The 21212-nt window shown below is 40.7% G+C and overlaps 2 protein-coding genes across 2 annotated transcripts; one reads left to right on the top strand and one right to left on the bottom strand.

The window, feature by feature from the left end:
• Positions 1 to 3657: 3657 nt before the first annotated feature.
• On the bottom strand, positions 3658 to 11211 carry LOC106613581 (syntaxin-6). Its single transcript, XM_082956746.1, has 8 exons — positions 11004 to 11211; positions 9577 to 9745; positions 9273 to 9368; positions 8953 to 9015; positions 8509 to 8637; positions 8206 to 8312; positions 7831 to 7925; positions 3658 to 6691 (listed from the first exon to the last, which is right to left on the bottom strand). Exons 1-8 carry the CDS (start codon positions 11036 to 11038, stop codon positions 6615 to 6617), a joined length of 771 nt encoding a protein of 256 aa, XP_082812872.1. The 5' UTR covers positions 11039 to 11211; the 3' UTR covers positions 3658 to 6614.
• Positions 11212 to 19033: 7822 nt separating this feature from the next.
• On the top strand, positions 19034 to 20878 carry LOC106613579 (immediate early response gene 5 protein). Its single transcript, XM_014215989.3, has one exon. It carries the CDS (start codon positions 19400 to 19402, stop codon positions 20309 to 20311), a length of 912 nt encoding a protein of 303 aa, XP_014071464.1. The 5' UTR covers positions 19034 to 19399; the 3' UTR covers positions 20312 to 20878.
• Positions 20879 to 21212: the final 334 nt, after the last annotated feature.

Here is a 21212-nt window from a genome sequence, read left to right as displayed (position 1 = left end):
AGAGATTTCAGGGCAGAAATTTGATTAACTAACTTGTTGGAACGGTGGTATCCTATGACGGTGCCACGTTGAAAGTTGCTGAGCTCTTCAGTGAAGCCACTCTACTGCCAATGTTTTTTCTATGGAGATTGCATGGCTGTGTGCTCTAAATTATACACCTATCAGCAACGGATGTTGCTGAAATAGCCGAATCCACTAATTTGAAAGGGTTTCCTCATACTTCTGTATATACAGTGTAAATAGAATGCTGACTTATTGTGACTCAATGGATTTGTCCATTTAGAATTCAGCAAAGAAACAACTCAACTGCCTCTCTCTTGTATGTCAATATTCACAATGTCAGAGCCCCCAGCCTGCCTTGCAAAGCTACTGACACCAGCTGTCTAGAGGGGCTGGGTGAAACCCATCCTCCTTCTCCTCTCTATGGGAGCGTGTTCTCAGCTGGCCCCTATCTCCATCTTTTGGGGAACCTGCACCATGCACCTGCGCTCCACCAAGTACACCAACCCCCTCCAGTCTTTTGGACACCCCCTACCTGTGTGCTCCTACCAGAAGGGGGACCAAGTAACTATTATTCGAGTCACAAGCAAGTCTCAAGTCACAAGTCCCAAGTCTCAAGGTTCGAATCTCAAGTTACAAGGTCCAAGTCGACTCCAAAGTAGAACGGGTCTAGTCTTGAGTCAAGTCCAAGTCGTGCATTCTAAGAGCAAGTCAAGTCAATAAAAAAAATAATCTATACATGCAATGACTTGTTCAACAACAAATCGAGACCTTGGCACTAGAAGGTTCTATTTGACATTTTCGTCAAAAATGAGTTAGTCACATGTATCTTTAGATGGTTCTTCATATGTCTGTAAAGTTCTATTTTTGAAAAAGTAAATTTTAAGTAAAAAAAATTGAACAACTATAAAGTTCTTTCTGCATAAACCCATTTGAACTTGGCATTATAAGGTTCTATCTGTAATCCAATCACAAGCCTGAACAAATACAGACGGCCCAATCAGAACACGTCTTTTCCATCTCCCTCTAAGTATGGTCTAGGCTAGTCTAGCCAGCAATAATGGCAGGCAAGCAACAACAAACACTGTCAGAAATCTTAAAGTAAATGATGTCACATCGTTGTTCAGTGATGACCATAATGACATGACCATAATGACCATAATCCATTTCTTAATGTATTTGATGATGTGTTCTAACTCTATTTTGGTAAAATAGTGTTATTCTATCATGTATGTATTCAAATAGCTACAGTCTTCTTAAAAACTGAACATGTCTAATTGAGAAGTGCCAAATAAAACCCTATGACTGAACCTAGATTGACATTTCAGAGCCATACGGTTCAATCTGCAATTGCACCCCCTTAAAAAACGAATTTACAAATGTCTCAAGATTGGAAGCACAGGTACCTTTAAGCTGAGGACCTTAATGGGTTATGAACAAACAATTCACTACAAAAGAGTTCTGAGATCTGGGATGTGAAAATTGATGCTCAATATCTCAGAACTATGCTTAGTGCAGATAGAGCCTTATAGTCTCAAGGTCCCGAAATGTGTCTATTTATTGAGACTACCAGACAGACCCTTTCATTATTTTGTCTACAACACATGTTGATTATGTAATAATTTATTTTGACAACAAATTCCAAATGCAAGCTTTATAACTCCATTATCAACTTCCAAAAGACCAGTAGGCCTATGCTAGTAATTGTTGCGTGATGCCCCATTGCTGGTGAGCATGCAAAATAAACAGTTCAATTTCTTGATCACCAAACTATTTTTGGAGCTGCATACAGTGCATTCGGAAAGTATTCAAACCCTTTGACTTTTTCCACATTTTATTACGTTACAGTCTTATTTTACAATTGATTACATACATTTTTTTCTTAATCATTCTACACACATTCTACACCCATGATGACAAAGAAAAATAGGTTTTTAGACATTTTTGCAAATTTAATTAAAAAAAAGTAAAAAATTGAAATACCTTATTTCAGACTCGAAATTGAGCTCAGGTACATCCTGTTTCCATTGATCATCCTTGAGATGTTTCTGTCTATATAAGGTCCCACAGTTGACTGCATGTCAGAGCAAAAACCAAGCCAGGAGGTCGAAGGAATTGTCCGTAGAGCGCCGAGACAAGATGAGTCCGTAGCAGATTGCCACACTGAATGTCATATCGATAATATTAACGTAGGTAGGCTACTCTGTTTTTTGCTTGGCAAAACAGGAGAAAATTAAACAAGTGTTATTTTTGTTCACTAATCTGGACACGTGCGCACACCTTTGCGCGCCAATGCTGATGACTGGTCATTGTTCACGTGTCAAGACGCGCAATTTTTGCGGTTCTGAAGCACAGATTACAATAATTTGGTGCAATACAGTAGGCCTATGTCAGTAAACAGATCGAATAAACAAAGGTATAAATATAAAATACAAATGGTTGGCTATATCGAGCCAATTAAAATGTTGTTTTTTTTGTTAATTGAGAAGAGTTGTGTTTTTTTTTTAATGTTTTTTTTCCCCCATTCAGTTTGACACTCACGACCCACCCAAAACTTTCTCACTGCGCTACTGTAGGTAAACGAACCTGTTTTGATTGAGTTTGCTGGTCCAATCAAAGGCCGAGGCTGCGTTTTACTAGCCAATCTGTTGTCCCGTGGCAAAATGTTACAAAATCTGTCCAGATAATTTGAAGTCATCGGTCTCAAGTCTAAATCGAGTCCCGAGGCTCCAAGTCCAAGGCAAGTCTCAAACTTTTATTTTCTATCAAGTCATCAAATTTGTGACTTGTCCACACCTCCGACTCCTACTGTACACACACACACACAACACATGTTCACATAGCCAGGCACATATGAATGCACACACATATTCAGCAATTTCCCTCTTCTTTTTATATGGAGATTTGCACATCATATTAGTGACTTCTAAACATCCCCTCATAGCAGTCTCCATCCCTTCCTGGATCCTATGAAGCTCCTTGCCCTTAGTGGTACATGGGGGTGTAAACATCACAATATCAGGAGGAAAAACATATGGCGTCAGCGTTATATTATACTTGTCTGGCTTCATGAAAACCATTGTCTTTCCAAAAGATACTGAGTGTTGTATTCAGGGTTGAGGGCTGTGTTTGTGTAGGGTACCCAGGTGTAGATGACTAATCATTTCCTCTCCGGACAAAGGGAAAACCGGGAGGGAGGGGAAACATGAGAGGAAAGGGCCATCTGTCATTTGACCTGAGTTCAACCACTGCTCAGTGGTGTTCAACGAGAAGCTCTCTGCTGGCTCTGAATCAATAGACAACGTCTCAAACTCAAACTGCCACTGCCGGCCGACAGCTGGCCCCACTGACATTAACCCCAGCTCCCATTTTCCTCTTTCAACCATAACATACCTCCTATTCAACCAAGATATCCCAGGAAAATATGGAGCCACTTGGAGTAGAAGGGTTGTGATCGGGACACCATCGTATATCTAGAAATCAGGATTTGATTCATCAGGAAGAATCACATTCCTGAGTAGGAACAAGGTATGAATTTATTATCCCTCTAAATGGTTAAGATCAGGTAAGGTTATTCTGATTCTAGATCTGTGACTAGTACCAATTTACATCTTGAGCTAGGCCTATATACCCTTAAAAAAAGTAAAATCAAGCAAATTGAGCACATCATTTTATTGGAATGAGCTGAAACAGAGTGAATCTTTGCAGCATCCTGCTTGTCAGTTTTATTTTCAGGAGTCTTCAGCTACATACACTCAGCCATGATGACATGGAGGTCAAGGGGAACAGTTCAAGGGTAAAAAGTATTTTCATACACTCCAGGAGCATGAACACACAGTTGTTTCACGCAAACAAAAACACACCATGACTTACAATGCCATGGACTGTACCCATTCTCCGCAAACATCTCGTCCACCCATCACTGTCACCAGTGACTTGGTTGTGCAATAAGTACAGTATTTAATGCTAAAAGTACTTTGTATCATAATACAGCATTGCAAAAGGATTCGCAAAGTTTACACACACTTTGCTTTTGTGACAAGTGATTTTGAGATGGTACATAATTGTCTAGGTCACCATCATGCTTCAAATTGTCCATAATCTGAAATAAATGCAAATATTGTAAACTCCAAGTCAAACTCTTCCTACCAGACATAACACTTCTGATAAGTGAAAAAATGAAAACATTTAAGTAAACTGAGAAACAAATTGTTAAAATGTTTTCTACCTTTAATGACACTAAATTAAATACTGTATTTCTAGGACAGTGAACATGTAGTGTTAACTCAAAAGACAAACCATACACATACAATATATTTTGCTAACTTTATAAGACCTTTGAAAGGAGTGTTTTCAGAACTTTTGAGACTCACAGGTTGCGTTTACACAGGCAGTCCAATCAGGACTTTTTAGCTCTAACAATTGGTATTTGACCACTCGCATTAGATCCTTTCCCAAAAATCATCTAATCAGTCAAGACCAATTAGTGAAAAACGATCAGAATTGGGCTGCCTGTGTAGACTGCCATAGAGAAAACCTTGATCACTAGTGTCCATTATATTTCATTCAGTAGTACAATCACTGTGCATCACAATACCCTTATTCTTATGTATGGTTTTACTGTCTTAATTTCCCATAAAGACTTCAGGGTCTGTGGATTGATATGTCATTCAACCTAAAATACAGTGAATGAATGTATTACGTTCACATTAAGTCCTCAAATGAGTGGAGGCCTATTGAATCCAACTCTGTAACCAGGTTTCTACGATAATTAACATAACACCAATCTGTTTGGCCATTTTTCCACTCCTGTCATGCTAAACATACACTTTTGGCATATGAGACAGAGTACAAGGGGTGGAACGTTAGCTAAACAGACTGGTAACCAGGCTAACACAAGAGTATCATTCTCTTTGAACTGTATAGGAACATTCAAAACAGATGAAGAAAAAAAACATGCCTGCATATTCAGTCAACCCTTGACTTACGACTCATCCTGGAACTCTGGTTACCGTTTTGAAATGTAATTTCCAGGTAGGGGGTAGGAACTGGGAAGCAAGACCAAAATGAACCATTCTCGACCCAGCATAACATACATACAGTATCAGCCTAAGGCATTGGCTATGCAGAGCACAGCAACTACCAGGGCCATATTTGTTAGGCAACAAACAGAACAAAACAGAAAAACTGACTTAAACAGGGACTACCTTGAACATATCCAATAAGAAACACTTTTTGCTAAATGTTTTGCTACAGTGTGCCCTAATGAATACAGCCCAGGTGGGACCCAGTCAGTCCCTTCCCCTTATTAATCCTTATTACAACATCATGTTCCTGTAACACTGATAAACCTTAACACTAATTCCTGGCAGGGGAAAGCAGGTAAGGCTTCTCAATTAGCATTTCATTTGAACACTTAGGTATAAGGGCCTTGTAAAAACTGCATAACACATTCAAAAATAAATGCATGACGCTTAGTAGCTTAGATAAGTTGTTTAAGGTCTGTTGACATACTAGCTTGCCAATTGAATTGTACCTACAAGTATTTATGAAGTGCCTGGGGGCATATCATATACTGATTATAAGCATGTTATGAAGTCTTTAGAAGGGCCCTCATGGTGAAGTGTTGTCGTTTTTGAGAACACTGACTGAAAGACACCAGACATATGAAGACATGCACGCAAAGGACATCTTGATGAAAACACTTTGCGCACAAAATTAAAGTGCTCACATTGAGACATTAAAATCAAGCTTGAGCCCTGTTCGAGATACAAAAGTATATGGTTTTGCTCCTTTCCATTCAGTATTGCAGGAAGTGACTTGATTTCACAGGCAGGTGTTAAACACCTGTTGATAGTGTATAAGCAAATACCAAAAACAGATGAAGTACAAAATGAAAGAACATAAATTAATTAAAAACAAGAACATTAAGTTCATCCATTTTAGTGTGGTTAGTGATACGTCTACCCGCTTAGCAATATATATAATTTTCCTTGTTACGTCACTGTTTTGTTTTAACTATGACCAACTACGATTATATATATATATACACAGTTTAATATACTTGTATAAACCTGTTACACAGTCAGTGCACAACAAAAGAAAATATATTTTAAAAAACTATGACCATGGTAGCCGTAGGGGTTTTCAGTGAGAAACGACAGACAAGGCCCTCTAAATACACTAATGATTAGTCTTCTTCATACATCATTTTCGGAATATTAACACTAAAATGCCACAAGGAGTTTGAACTACCCTGGTTTACCTCAAACAGGTTTCTGTAAAACATTTTGAGGATTAGTATTCACATCCTACCTAAAATTGCGCATGCACAGAAACTAAATCTTTCACGCCAAGGGAGGTTTAAGTTGAATGCAGGTATCTGAAACGACGATTGAGAACGTTGCTTGAGAGGAAACTGCAGCAGCCACAGAAGCATCACTGTATATACAGCGTATTAAGTAAAAAGGGGGTCGGGGTCAGATAGGGAGATGGCTATGTCAATGGAAACCTTGGATGTTTCCCCAACACCATGTAAAGTCCATCCCTATGGTCAAACGGAGACAGGGGTGAGAGGGGTCAGTGGGGGTGTGTCGTGGTGAACAGTCTGGTCATCACAGGATGAAGAAGAGAATGACGACCACAAACAGAATGGCCAGTAGAATACCAATAGCACACCACTGTCGCCGGTCTGCAAGAGAGAAAAACAGAGAGAGTGGAAAAGAATGCGGGTGAACTGTATCAAACAACGAGAGGAGCAATTGACCTTTTTCTTGCTTTCAGACATGTTCAGGCATGAGAGGTCCAACTACTAGGAATTCATGTTCTATGGAAAATACCATGTCTTTCAACCTGAAATATTCAACTTCAAAGTTGCAACTGGAATGTCGCAAAGAAAACTAGCAAAAAGCAGCAGGAAAAAAAATAATACAATAAAGTACAAATATAAAACCCTAAGCGCAGGTAGCGCTAATGGGGCGGCAGGTAGCCTAGTGGTTAGAGCGTTGGGCCAGTAACTGAAAGGTTGCTAGATCGACTCCCCGGGCTGACAAGGTAAAAATCTGTCGTTCTGCCCCTGAACAAGGCAGTTAACCCACTGTTCCTAGGCTGTCATTGTAAATAAGAATTTGTTCTTAACCGACTTGCCTAGTTAAATAAAGGTTAAATAAAATTACATTGTCTAGGGCAGTGTTTCCCAACTCCATGCCCTCGAGTACCCCCAACAGTACATATTTTTGTTGTGGCCCGGACAAGCACACCTAATTCTACTTGTCAACTAATCATCAAGCCCTTGACAAGTTGAATCAGGTGTTTTTGTATGGGCCCACAAGATACATGTGTGCTGTTGGGGGTACTTGAGGACCGGAGTCTAGGGGCCAGGGAAAAGTATCGACTGGATATCCTGACATAAAAAAAAAATGACCCGATTTCATTTGACTCCTGAGTTCTTCCTGTTGGAAGCTTCCTGAGAGGGTTTCCTTATAAGGAGGTGCCACCATTTTTTGTAGGTGGGTGGGTGGGCGGGGGTCCTTTCCTTCCTCTTCAGCTGCTGATTCAGGCTGAATCCAAGTTGTCTTGCACAGATATTCCCTTAAACAGGAAGTTAATGACTGGGCCTTCTCTCTCAAGTCAAGCATATATCATCTTTAATGACCACCCATACATAAGCGGCCTGACATATCAGGGAACATCAAAAGACATCCACAACAATACTCCAAAAGTTGCAGACTTTGATAACTTGCAGTAGTGGAGATGGTTCCTGAATTTTGAAGTGTATTTTTAACCAAGGTAGAATGGTGGTGAATAAAGAGACTATGCTGCGTTACTTACCAGTGGTCATGTTGGAGACCTTGGCCAGCTTCTTCATGACGTTGTCCAGTCTGGAGTGGGTACTTTCCATCTCATGGGAGAAGTCATCCAGCATACTACAAGAGAGAAGACATGCTGCTTTGTAGATACCAGGAAAGATATAAACCCGTATTGACAAAGTGTCTCAGAGTAGGAATGCTGATCTAGAATCAGGTACCCCTGTCCATATAATCTTATTCATTATCATCCACAAGTCTAAACTGATCCTAAATCAGCACTCCTAGTCTGAGACGCTTGATACATATGGCACCTGATGATCTGTGCAGACCTGAAACTCTAATACTCATGTCATTGATTAATGTTGCTGTGGTTGTGTATCAGTGGATGTTTACGTACACTGTCTGTTCATCCAACTCCATGCCAATCCTCTCAGACATGTTCTTCAGCACCCCGATGGTCCCAGACACCAGCTCCAGCTGGTCATCCTGCTGCTCTGCCATGAGCTGACACACACACACGTCAACGCCACTGACTTATGTCACGTTATTCATTTCATACAAAGTATGTTGCAACTGATACAACTGTAAAAATATAAATACAATTATTCCTTTTCAATATAAATGTATAATACAGCACCTAGTAAGTACAGCAATCAACATAGGTGTGTACATAAGCATGAAACATTTTTATTAGCTATACCTGCTGTTGGGTTTGCTGCTCCTCGATGAACTGGGAGTTGGCCGTCCGTAGCTCTTGGTCCAGGCGGGTGTATTTGTCGGGTCCTGGTTGCCAGATTGGGCCTTGAGACACACTGTCCCCTAACAGAGCCTGAGGGAGAAGTGGAGCAGCAATGATTACATAGGAGATCTGCTGAAGTATGTGGACATGGTCACTCAACTGAAATGGTGAGGAGGATCCTGCCAATACGAATTGCACTTACTCTCTGACAAATGCTAACTGAGGCTGTTTGCAGTGTCAACGATCAGATAAAGTAGTACGCAACCTGCTGATTTAAAATGTGCTTCACGTTTGAGAAGTGCATTCCGTCATACTGCATCATTACATGCACAGTGACAAACAGTAAAAAAAATAAAAAATAGCTTCAGTAAGATCTCAGCCCAATAGTTACATAGAGCTACACACCTGTCTGTTTTTCTTGTCTGACATGGCTAAGGCTGTTGGACTGGACATGTGGTCTTTCATTTCCTGAAATAGAACACAGCATTGACCATAAAACACAGTATGTTCAATAACAGGATGTAATAATAAAGGCATGCACCAGCCATCATATCCAGATTGGCTGATAATGGCTATAAAGAAAATACAACATCTCTAATTATTAGGGGTCCTAGCACTGAAGGTTCAGGAACCCTATTCTTTTTGATAGGGTTACTGCTGCTTCCAAGTATATGTGTGTGATGGCTACTGCAAGTTAAACTAGAATCCTTCCGGGCCTGTCTCACCTTAACAGTTTGTCTGGTGCTTGTGATGAAGCCTTTCCGTTTGGTCAGCTCCACTGCGTCCAGATTGAACTTCTTAGGGTTCGATTCAACAATACTTGCATTTACTGTTAAGGAATAGCCTATTCAACAAAGACATGAAAAACAATCAAGCCGTTTTACTCTCTATGAAGATTAAACTACTATACTTGCAGGATGCTGTACTCTTTAAAGTACTGTATTCTATTCACAGATGAAGCACAGTTCACAATGTTTTGATAAACCAGTATATATTAAACTAAGAGTAATTTTATGTTGAAAGGATATTGATGGTCTCATCGAGATCTTCCAGGTCCCAGTCGATGGACCGCAGACTGTTTCTCAACTCATTGGTGGTCCAATCCACCTCCTCCTTGGAAGCACCACTGGGATCCAGCAGCAACTCGCTCCATCTATGGTACAGCCCTTGAGCAGTGTTCACTGCCTTCTGGACCTCACTGGAGATTTGTTGAATAGAAAAAGTCTAGAATAAAAGTACATCTACAGTATCGAGCTACCTAAAGCACATAGAAATGCAATACTAAGAGGTAGGCTCCTTTAGTCCATTATTGGGCTAACGTTATTCCTTATAGTCCAAGGACCTGACATGGTCGGTTTAGAACCAAATTTGCTTGGGCAGACAAAATAGCCAAATACACTAATCTTTATTTTTTTTAATTGAACCTTTATTTAACTAGGCATGTCAGTGAAGAACTCATTCTTATCTACAATGACGGTCTATTCTCAATTGCGGTAATGTTCTAGAAACATAAAGGCATTTACTTTAATATAACAAATGCAAAATATACACTTACTATATACACTGTTTTAACACAGTTGCAGCCGACAGTATTTGTCAGTGACAACGTTAGTGGCGTCCATCTTCCGTTTACACACAGGTGTTAGGAGACGCAGATAGACTACTACCTGTGTTAATTAGCTGTCTTCCGTAAACACGTGGCGATATGGCCGTGTGGGAACACTAACCTTAGGACAGTGTCTATCAATTTAACCGTTTTATTTCATTATCACCGATATGAAAGACACGGTCCTTATGCTTCCAAACCCGTAGCGCAATCGATCTGTTTTAATGTTAAGACCAAGCGTCATGGCTCTTAATGTTTAGTTATGTAGGTACTGTATTTTGTTTTCGTCCAATGATTTAAGTTAGTTAATTTGGCTACTGTATGTGTAATGTATTGGAACTGAGATTCATGATCAAGGCGGGATAGCTAAGCAGTAGCTGGCAAGACATTAAAGTTGACATAACGTTAGTCACAAAGGCACATTAATATAACCACACATGCACTATTACATCAACCCATATATATCTTTAAAAAAAAAAAGTAAATTAGAATATTTGCCATAGCTGTCGATCGTATATTAATCATCCAACATTGTAACGTTAACTAGCTAACGTTACCTCAGTGAGTCGGGCAAGTTAAACGTTAGTTAAACATGACAATAAACAACAAGCGCCACAAAAATGCAAATTGCTATCCATGCTTCTCACCATTGTGACAGCTGGGCTGTGAAACACGAACGTAATTTGCTAACTGACTAAACAGATAGCTAAGCTTGGTAGCGACAAAGCTAACTACAACAATTCCCCTTTGTTCCAAGCTAACGTTAGCCATCCTTGCTAAAGCCAGACTTGATGGCAAACTTGATACTAGTAACAAGCTAACGTTATCTGATGAAGCCTTAGCTACTTACCCTTTGACGACGAAGAACGGATCTTCCATAGACATATTGCTAAATAATTTACTGCAATACTAATGTTTCAAACTCCTATACACCTTCGAGAGACATGCCTGACTTGTTGACTGTCCAAAACGAGGAGCCCTGTGTTCTGTTTACATAGACGTTAAAGCCATGTTTACATGCGGGCAATCCGACTGCAAGTGAGGGAGTTCTATTAACCTGAGCCGTGGTGCACCGTTCTATGACCCGTGACGTGCAAAAGCGGCGAGGGAGGAGCGCCATTCTCAAATCGAACAGTCCTAGCTATGGCTTGAGTGGTAAGGCTAAAGCAAAGCAACCAACTGCAGACGAAAGTGGAGGAGTGAAGTCTTTTTTTTGGAGGAGTGAAGTCTGGGGAGTTGCATCAGCTACAGCCGAAAGTCAGACACTGATGTGGTTTTCCAACAGCAAGACTCAGTGCAACATGGCAGTGTTGCCATAGTTTGTACAGTTGGGATCCTTCCGTGAAGTGTTTGTTGTCATTCAAGGAGAGATGAATAGTTTTCATGCACATTTTTTCACTTGAGAAATACTGCACCAAACATCTTAGTTAGATGTACAATTGCGTGACTAAGTTCTCCTTGGCAAAAACGTCAAAATGAATGACCAATTTTTTTGTTGTTCTAATTTTCAAGTGAAGGTCTTTTAAGAACGTATACAAGCACACTCTTTCGGTTCAGTAAGGCGCCAGCCAAACTGAAGCATGCTGATGCCTTAAGCGCATTGAAGCATAAGGCTCAACTTCTCCACCGTTTTGGTGCCCTGGCTACCACGCTATAACAGTGTGAAGCGAACCCATGCATATATGCAGATACTGTGCGTGACTGTGTGAGAGTGTTGCATCTTGATCATCTCAATGGGCACGTTCGACATTGCAGCCGGCTTTATAGGCGAGTCGAGACTGACTGATCTAGAAATCACCTTACATCATAAATCACTTCTCAATATTATTTGTAGATCAGCCAGTCAGTCAACATTTACCCATACAACACGGTGCTGCTCGTAGGAACGTCATTTAACTGAGTCTAACTTTAATCTAGCCTGGGCTGTGAGCTGACTTCACAGTGTGTTGTGAAGGTCAGTTTGCAAGGGACTGGCACCTAAAATATTTAGATATGTAATGTTAGCTAGAAGTATTTATCTTTAAAGCCTAGCTATCAAATCACTCATTACACTTGACATTGCAGATGAGAAATCACCTTCAACAGGTAGCAAGCTATCAACCAGACGGTCGCTAGTTCGTATCCCAGGTAATGGGATAATCTGGTGGGGCACTGACAACTGAAAGATTCTATCTCCAGACATTGTGCACTTGAGCAAGACACTTAACCCTTATAACAACTTATGTGCACTTAAAGATGCTTTAAAGAGGTTTAGTTTGTTTATCTCTATCTTCAGGTTTTGCCTGAATGGTTCACATTATGATAGCCTAAAACATCAATCAATTTCTTAACTCATGAAACCATACAATCTTTAGTTTTAGGCTAACCATACAGTATAGGCTTTTTCTCATGGTCGTGGGGAGGTGTGCCTCATTTTTGCTTTAAGGCCTCATTCATTCAAAAACATGGATTTCCTGTGTTTTATATATATTTCCACACTGAGGTTGGAATTACATTGTGAAAATTATGATGATGTCCTTTTAGTGTAAGAGCTGTTAGAAAAGACCGCCTGAAATTTCAGCCTGTTTTGGTGGGATGGACTTTTGGCCTTCCATGGTGACGTCACCATGTGTTAAATTAGTTAATAGACCAATGAGAAAGACTATTCCAAACCTCTCTGCCGATAACAGCTAGTCTTCAGTTTCCCCCTCCCCACTCAGACCACTCCCAGCAAAATTCTTACTTGAGAAATTGCCCTTTGCTAAGAATATATTTTAGTTAATTTTTTATTATTTTCATTGAAAACAACCACAATACGGTTCTTCATTGTTACCCAGAAATTATGAGATATTGAGATAAAACGGGTGCATTGGACCTTTAAGTAATTGCTGGCCAATATTTTGTTCATTTAGGGGACCCTTTTTGTCTCAAGAGCCCCACCAGCAAAAGTTGTGTATGAACAACACATAAATAGAATGTGTGACAGGTTTTGACTGACCAAAGACACAGGCTGGGCTATAGTCGACATCTTGGAAATGGGTACATCTAAATTATTTCCTCAATTCCTCCTGTCCTCTCTTCTCATCTCCTTCTCAAAATGCATTAGAGCCTGAGGTTCCCCTCGGAACTTCTACAAGAAAACAAACTGAGAAGGCGGTGATGACAGATGTTGCGAGGAATAAAATCGAGATTCACCCTACATTTACTAACAACATTTGTTTTCTGATTGAAAGCACAGGGACTATGCTGGTCTGCTTAAAACATGTTGGTATTACAGACTCAGACAGGGAGAGGCTGAAAATGTCAGTGAAGACACTTGCCAGTTGGTCAGCGCATGCTCGCAGTACACGTCCTGGTAATCCGTCTGGCCCTGCGGCTTTGTGAATGTTGACCTGTTTAAAGGTCTTACTCACATCTGCTGCGGAGAGCGTGATCACACAGTCTTCCGGAACAGCTGGTACTCTCATGCACGTTTCAGTGTTATTTGCCTCGAAGCGAGCATAGAAGTAGTTTAGCTCGTCTGGTAGGCTTGTGTCACTGGGCAGCTCTCGGCTGTGCTTCCCTTTGTAGTCTGTAATGGTTTGCAAGCCCTGCCACATCCGACGAGCGTCAGAGCCGGTGTAGTACAATTCGGTCTTAGTCCTGTATTGATGCTTTTCCTTTTCGATGGTTCGTTGGAGGGCATAGCAGGTTTTCTTATAAGCTTCCGGTTTAGAGTCCCGCTCCTTGAAAGCGGCAGCTCTAGCCTTTAGCTCAGTGCGGATGTTGCCTGTAATCCATGGCTTCTGGTTGGGGTATGTGCGTACGGTTACTGTGGGGACGACATCATCAATGCACTTATTGCTAAAGCCAATGACTGATGTGGTGTAATCCTCAATGCCATCGGAGGAATCAAGGAACATATTCCAGTCTGCGCTAGCAAAACAAACCTGTAGCTTAGCATCTGCTTCATCTGACCACTTTTTTATTGACCGAGTCACTGATGCTTCATGCTTTAATTTTTTTTGCTTGTAAGCAGGATTCAGGAGAACATAATTATGGTCAGATTTGCCAAATGGAGGGCGAGGGAGAGCTTTGCGTGCGTCTCTGTGTGTGGAGTAAAGGTGGTCCAGAGTTTTTTTCCCCTCTGGTTGCGCATTTAACATGCTGATAGAAATTTGGTAAGTCTGATTTAAGTTTCCCTGCATTAAAGTCCCCGGCTACTAGGAGTGCCGCCTCCTTGTGGTATGTAGACAGTTATGAAAAATACAGACAAACTCTCTAGGTAGATAGTGTGGTCTACAGCATATCATGAGATACTCTACCTCAGGCGAGCAAAACCTTGAGACTTCCTTAGATATCGTGCACCAGCGGTTATTTATAAAAATACATAGTCTGCCGCCCCTTGTCTTACCAGACGCCACTGTTCTCTCCTGCCGATACGGCGTATAACCAGCCAGCTGTATGTTGATAATGTCATTGTTCAGCCACGACTCCGTGAAGCATAAGATATTACGTTGGTAGTTTAATCTTCTGTGTAGGTCATCGATTTTATTTTCCAAAGATTGCACGTTTGCTGGGCAGAATGGAAGGAAGTGGGGGTCTATTCGATCGCCTACGAATTCTCAGAAGACAGCCTGCCCTCTGGCCCCTTTTTCTCCGTCTTCTCTTCACGCAAATGACGGGGATCTGGGACTGTTCCCGGGGAAGCAGTATATCATTCACGTCGGGCTCGTTGGACTCGTTGAAGGAAAAAAAGGATTCTACAAGTCCATGGTGAGTAATCGCAGTACTGATGTCCAGAAGTTATTTTCGGTCATAAGATACGGTAGCAGCAACATTATGTACAAAATAAGTAAAAAAATAAGTTACAAACAACGCAAAGAATTGAACAAAAGAACACAATTGGTTAGGAATACGTAAAACGTCAGCCTTGTTCTCCGGCACCATCTTCACGCAGTCTCCTCTGAACAATGGATGTTGAGATGTATCTGTTACTTGAACTCTCTGAGGTGCAACCTGAGGTGCGGTTAATTGCCATTTTCCGAGGCTGGTAACTCTAATGAACTTATCCTTTACAGCAGAGATAACTCTGGGTCTTCCTTTCCTGTGGCGGTCCTCATGAGCCAGTTTCATCATAGCAAAGTTCTTGACATTTTCCGTATTGACTGAGCTTCATGTCTTAAAGTAATGATGGACTGTCATTTCTCTTTGCTTGTTTGAGCTGTTCTTGCCATAAATAGACTTGGTCTTTTACCGAATAGGGCTATCTTCTTTATACCACCCCTACCTTGTCACAACACAACTGATTGGCTCAAATGCTTTAAGAAGGAAATAAATTCCACAAATTCACTTTTAACAGGCACACCTGTTAATTGAAATTGTCACGGTTGTCATAGGAATGAGCGGACCAAAGTTCAGCGTGTGTGTCGTTCCACATTTTATTTACACTGTGAAACTATGCAATACATAAATAAACTGAATGACAAAAACAACAAACCGTGACACAGCGGTGAAACATACACTGACTTATAGATAATCTCCCACAAACCCAGGTGGGAAAAAACCCCTACTTAAGTATGATCTCCAATTAGAGACAACGAGGACCAGCTGCCTCTAATTGGAGATCATCCCAAACAAAACCAACATCGAAATACAAAACTAGAACATGAACATAGAAATAGAAAACATAGAAAAACACCCCCTGTCACGCCCTGACCTACTCTACCATAGAAAATAACATCTTACTACGGTCAGGACGTGACAGAAATGCATTCCAGGTGACTACCTCATGAAGCTGGTTGAGAGAATGCCATGAGTGTGCAAAGCTTCCATCAAGGCTACTTTGAAGAATCTCAAATACAACATATATTTTTGATTTGTTGAACACTTTTTTGGTTGCTATATGATTCTATATGTGTTATTTCATAGTTTTGATGGCTTCACTATTATTCTACAATGTAGAAAATAGTAAAAATAAAGAAAAAGGTGTGTCCAAACTTTTGACTGGTACTGTTCGTACGGTCACTGTGGGGCCAATGTCATTGATGCACGTATTGATGAAGCCGGTGACTGATGTGGTATACTCCTCAATGCCATCGGATGAGTCCCGGAACATATTCCAGTCTGTGCTAGCAAAACAATCCTGTAGCTTAGCATCTGCATTATCTGACCACTTCCGTATTGAGCGAGCCACTGGTACTTCCTGTTTTAGTGTTTAGTTGTAAGCAGGAATAAGGAAGATAAAATTATGGTCAGATTTGCCAAATGGAGGGTGGGGAGAGCTTTGTATGCATCTCTGTGTGTGGGGTAAAGATGGCCTATAGTTTTTCTTCCTCTTGTTGCACATGTAACATGCTGGTAGAAATTAGGTAAAACAGTTTCCCTGCATTAAAGTCTCCGGCCACTAGGAGCGTCGGCTCTGGATGAGCATTTTCTTGTTTGCTTATGGCTTTATACAGCTCGTTGAGTTTGAGTTTCATCTTAGTGCCAGCATCAGTTTGTGGTGGTAAATAGACAGCTATGAAAAATATAGATGAAAAGATACTCAAAAAATCTTGAGACTTCCTTCATTTTTGATTTTGCGAACCAGCTGTTATTGACAAATAGACACAGACCGCCACCCCTTGTCTTACTGGAGGCAGCTGTTCTGTCTTGCCGATGCACGGAAAAACCAGCCAACTGTATATTATCCATGTCATCGTTCAGCCACGACTCGGTGTAACATAAGATATTACAGTTTTTAATGTCCCGTTAGTAGGATAGTCTTGAACGGAACTCATCCAGTTTATTTACCAATGATTGCACATTGGCCAATAGGATGGACGGTAGAGGCGGGTTATTCTCACCTTGCCAATGAATTCTCACAAGGAACCCGGACCTGTGTCCCCTGTATCTGCGTCTTCTCTTCACGCGAATGACGGCGATTTGTGCCTTTTCAGGTATCTGGAGTAAATCCTTTGCGACTAACTCGTTAAAGAAAATGTTTTCGTCCAGTTCGAGGTGAGGAATCACTGTTCTGATATCCAGAAGCTCTTTTCGGTCATAAGAGACGGTGGCAGAAACATTATGTACAAAATAAGTCACAAATAATGCGGAAAAAACACACAAAATAACACTATTGGTTAGGAGCCTGTAAAATGGCAGCCATCTCCTCCGGTGCCGTTATTGACCTTGCATCCTAATCACTAATCATTATAATTTATGGATCAGTCAATTTGCCCACTGCAGTAGCCGATCTACACAGGGTCCTTTATGTTCAATATTTGTGATAAATGAAAAAGCATTAATGCAAATAAACAATCCTCAATCAATTAGATAATTATTCAACCTGTGAGCGTTTGATGGACTTCCAGGTCACATCCCTTTTTTAGCGAATGCATGGATTGGATTTTAGTGTAATCCAAGGACTACCTTCAGGTTAGGAATTGGATTGTGTTTCTACAGTATTATAAATATATTTTTGGATTGAATTGAACCCTATGAGCATAACTATGCCTATAATATGGTATTTAAATATGTAATATATGGACCCAAAAACTGTTTATCTTGTCACCAACAATTGGGGTTGTTCCACTGGATATCATAAGGTGAATGCACCAATTTGTAAATCGTCTGCTAAATGACGTAAATGTAAAATGTAATGGGTAAGTGTTACAGGCATGTTTTTTAAAACACAAAAATCATGCAAATTATGACCCACACATTTCCAGACAATGACTTGACAAATCACCACATTTTAAACTGCGCTATAGGCTCAAGAGACACTTATTTTCCATTAAGATTAGAGTACATTTCAACACACCCTCCCCCCACATAACTAATGCATACCTAATGCTGCGTTCATAGCCAAGTGGGAAGAAGGTAATTACCAGTTCTGAAATCGTAAATACCAGTTGGATGCATTCATGTGCTTTTAACTTGTTGAGAAATGCTGATTGGCTAATGGCTGCGTCAACCTAACTAAAAGTACACCTATCATGCTTGTAAACAAATTAGTCTTCAAAAAATATGTATATATTTATTGTTATAAATAATGTTTTGATGTTGCCGAAAAAGCTGTTATCGAGGTAATTTCCAGAGGTCAGCATGTGGGAGAAGTTGGAGCTCAAGAGATGATAGAGGAGTTTCCCACCAGTTGTAGGGGCGTTCAAGTGGATTATTCTCAGTCGTATGTGGTAATAGCACCTTCCCACTTGGTTATGAATGCAGCATAACAGTCTCCTGAAACAAAACACCACTACCCCTCCCCCTCCTAACTGTTCCATTCACTAGAATTTGCCTTTGCCAGGACACGGCACAAAAGCATCATGTGACCTGGCTGAAAACAGTCAAAGCATTACATCAGCTCAGGAAGTCAGCAATCAAAAGAAAATATACCGTACTCTAAAGGGGACACAGCATGGCAGCAGAAAAGAGCTGTATTTATGTATTAGTGTTGTTGTTCTAGCGAAAAGACTAGACTAACATTTTGGTTCGGGAAGATAACAGTAAGGGGAAATCTAAACACATTTCTGATATTAAAAGTATGATTATCAGAAACATTTTGGACTAATGTAAAATAGCCTAAATGAATGGATAAATTTGATTAAAAAAAATCTAAAATGATCAAATAAGCTCATTCATAAGTGAAATCACATTAGTAACCTACAATATAATAAGCTATAGCCTATGTCTTGAGTGTTATATTTTATTACGTGCACTTTTATATTTTTAGAAGGCTATTTCCGACAGTTTAAAATTGCGTTTATCCCTTTAAAACACTCTCTCGGGTTTGTATTTAAATCTGATTTATCTTTTTAGCGCACCCCCATTGGTCCATATGGATTTGGCGGGGCAGTATTCGTAGTGATTGTAAAGACGACACGTATTTTCATTGGCTGGCCTGGCTGTTACGTTAGGGTATAAAGCGGTGTTAAAAATAGATACAGCCCCATTCCTCTTAATACTCAGCTGTTGATTGGAGCGAAAGGTGTAAGAATTTACTGAAAGCCTTTAATTTCTTCACCCATGCACCAATTTGATTCTGCTTAGGAGAACGATGAAACACATCTTGCATTCATCAAATGCCAGTTTCTAAAAAATATATATATACATTTACGTCACTGTTGAATTCAGTGCGATTTGTAAGCGAATCGCGTGCAGTCGTTAGCTGGACAAACAAACTCGAATAGCTTACATTTACACCCGGGATTTTAGGATTACCTTTCTAACCAGTTGTTTCGACGTGGACTGAAGCACAATTAAGACAGTGGGTGCTTTTTCTTACCAAGCTAATAGTTTTTAATCATGGAGTTTAAAGTTGAGGCGCATCGGATTATGAGTATTTCACTCGGGAAGATCTATAACTCCCGAGTGCAACGTGGTGGTATCAAACTACACAAAAATCTACTGGTCTCCCTCGTTCTACGGAGTGCCCGGCAAGTATACCTGAGTGACTACTACGGCGGCATATGCCTGAGCGCCCAGCAAGCAAGAGAGTGGTGTGAGGGGGAGTACATGGCTTCAGAACAAGACAAATTGGTCCCCGGTTCGACAGAGAGCCTGTCTGAATCGGACGAGCAAAGCGAAGTGGCGGTGGACAAGCAGGAGCCCAGAGATGTGGTCGAGTCCCCGGCGGCACTCCACGTAGAAACTCAAGCGAGTGGCGAGCAAGACAGTGCCGAAAATGGAGTTTCGGATTCAGGATGTAGCGACATCAAAACCCCGGAAGAGAGCCCGGAGGTTACTCAGACATGTGCGGTCGCCAGTGTTGTTACTGCTATCTCATCCAACAGTATTAGTGCTCCCTCTCAGAGTGATCCAAAAGAGGAAACGGAGACGCCGACAGACTGCCAGACGGACAACAGTGAATCATCGGAGAAACATTCGTACGAGCCCAAAGCGCCCCAGGCTTACACTAACAGGAAACGGACTGCCGATGACTCAGAACTCACAGACTCACCAACGAAAAGAACGAAACCAACTTCCACATCTATACCTCCTACAAACGACGAGAATAAAGGGGAAACTGAAGAAATGGACACTAGCAATGTATCGAGTTTGATAACAATATTCGGTTCCAGTTTTTCTGGACTCCTGAGTAACAAAGAGGGAGAGCAGCCTGACTCCGAGGCAGAGGACAGTGACTCTGGGCAAATCTGTTGTGATCAAATGCTCAAAAACCTCAACCCTTGGAGTACTGCAATTGTTGCCTTTTAAACTTTGAAGCTGTGATTTTGATGTTACTTGGGGGATTTTAATAGGGATAGAACGGGAGGGTTCTACTATTGCAGTTCTAACCCCACGTGGTGGAACGTGGAAGACAGTAGTAAATTGGAATTCCCCAAAAGATCACAATGAAAGTAGGCCTACTGTTGTAGCTATTTACATGGAATTTCTGTTGAAAGGATGTGAGCAAGGTGGCATTTAGAGGAGGGATACTAATGTAACCAGTGGCTTATGATAGTTAACTCTGTAACCTGCTCCTACACAAGTCAGCTACAGTATTCCAAAAGCTCCAAGTATCATTTATTAAAATGTATCCTTTCTTAACAAGGATAATGTTACAGGACTGAATGTGACCACTCAATGCTGACGTCATCTGACGTTTATCTGTCAGTCACTGTTTTCTAATGTCTTTGTTTTATAAAGACTTGTACATTTGTAATATGGTGCCTGTAAATACTGTTTTCCCATGTCCTATTCTGAATCTATGTATTTTGGTATCTGCCATGGATCATGATAATTGCGTGACGCTCACGTATTAAAAGATTTTGTTTAACAATTCACTTTTCTTTGCTCTCCTTTTTTCATTGGGTTGGTTTGTACATAATGCACAAAGTGCTGCGATGGTGTCACCTGGTAGGGGTGGATGGCAGATGTGGTAGGACACCATTTGCACAGTAGCTAATTCTTCACATAAATGCTGCAAATGCAATGCTAAATTATCGTATAGGTGTATGGTATGACACTTAGTAATTCTAGTCATCACATCTTATGTTGTCCATTAAAGGGATATTCTTCAAGCAAATACAATATGTTGCGATTTGTAGCCCCTACTAATCCTCAGTCAATTCAGGCTTGCTCCATTGTGCCTATTCTTACATCAATTATAGTGTTA

This window comes from Salmo salar, chromosome 10, assembly GCF_965601325.2.
Source record: "Salmo salar chromosome 10, fSalSal1, whole genome shotgun sequence".
Taxonomy (NCBI): domain Eukaryota; kingdom Metazoa; phylum Chordata; class Actinopteri; order Salmoniformes; family Salmonidae; genus Salmo; species Salmo salar.
This window is presented reverse-complemented; position numbering and strand designations above follow the sequence as displayed.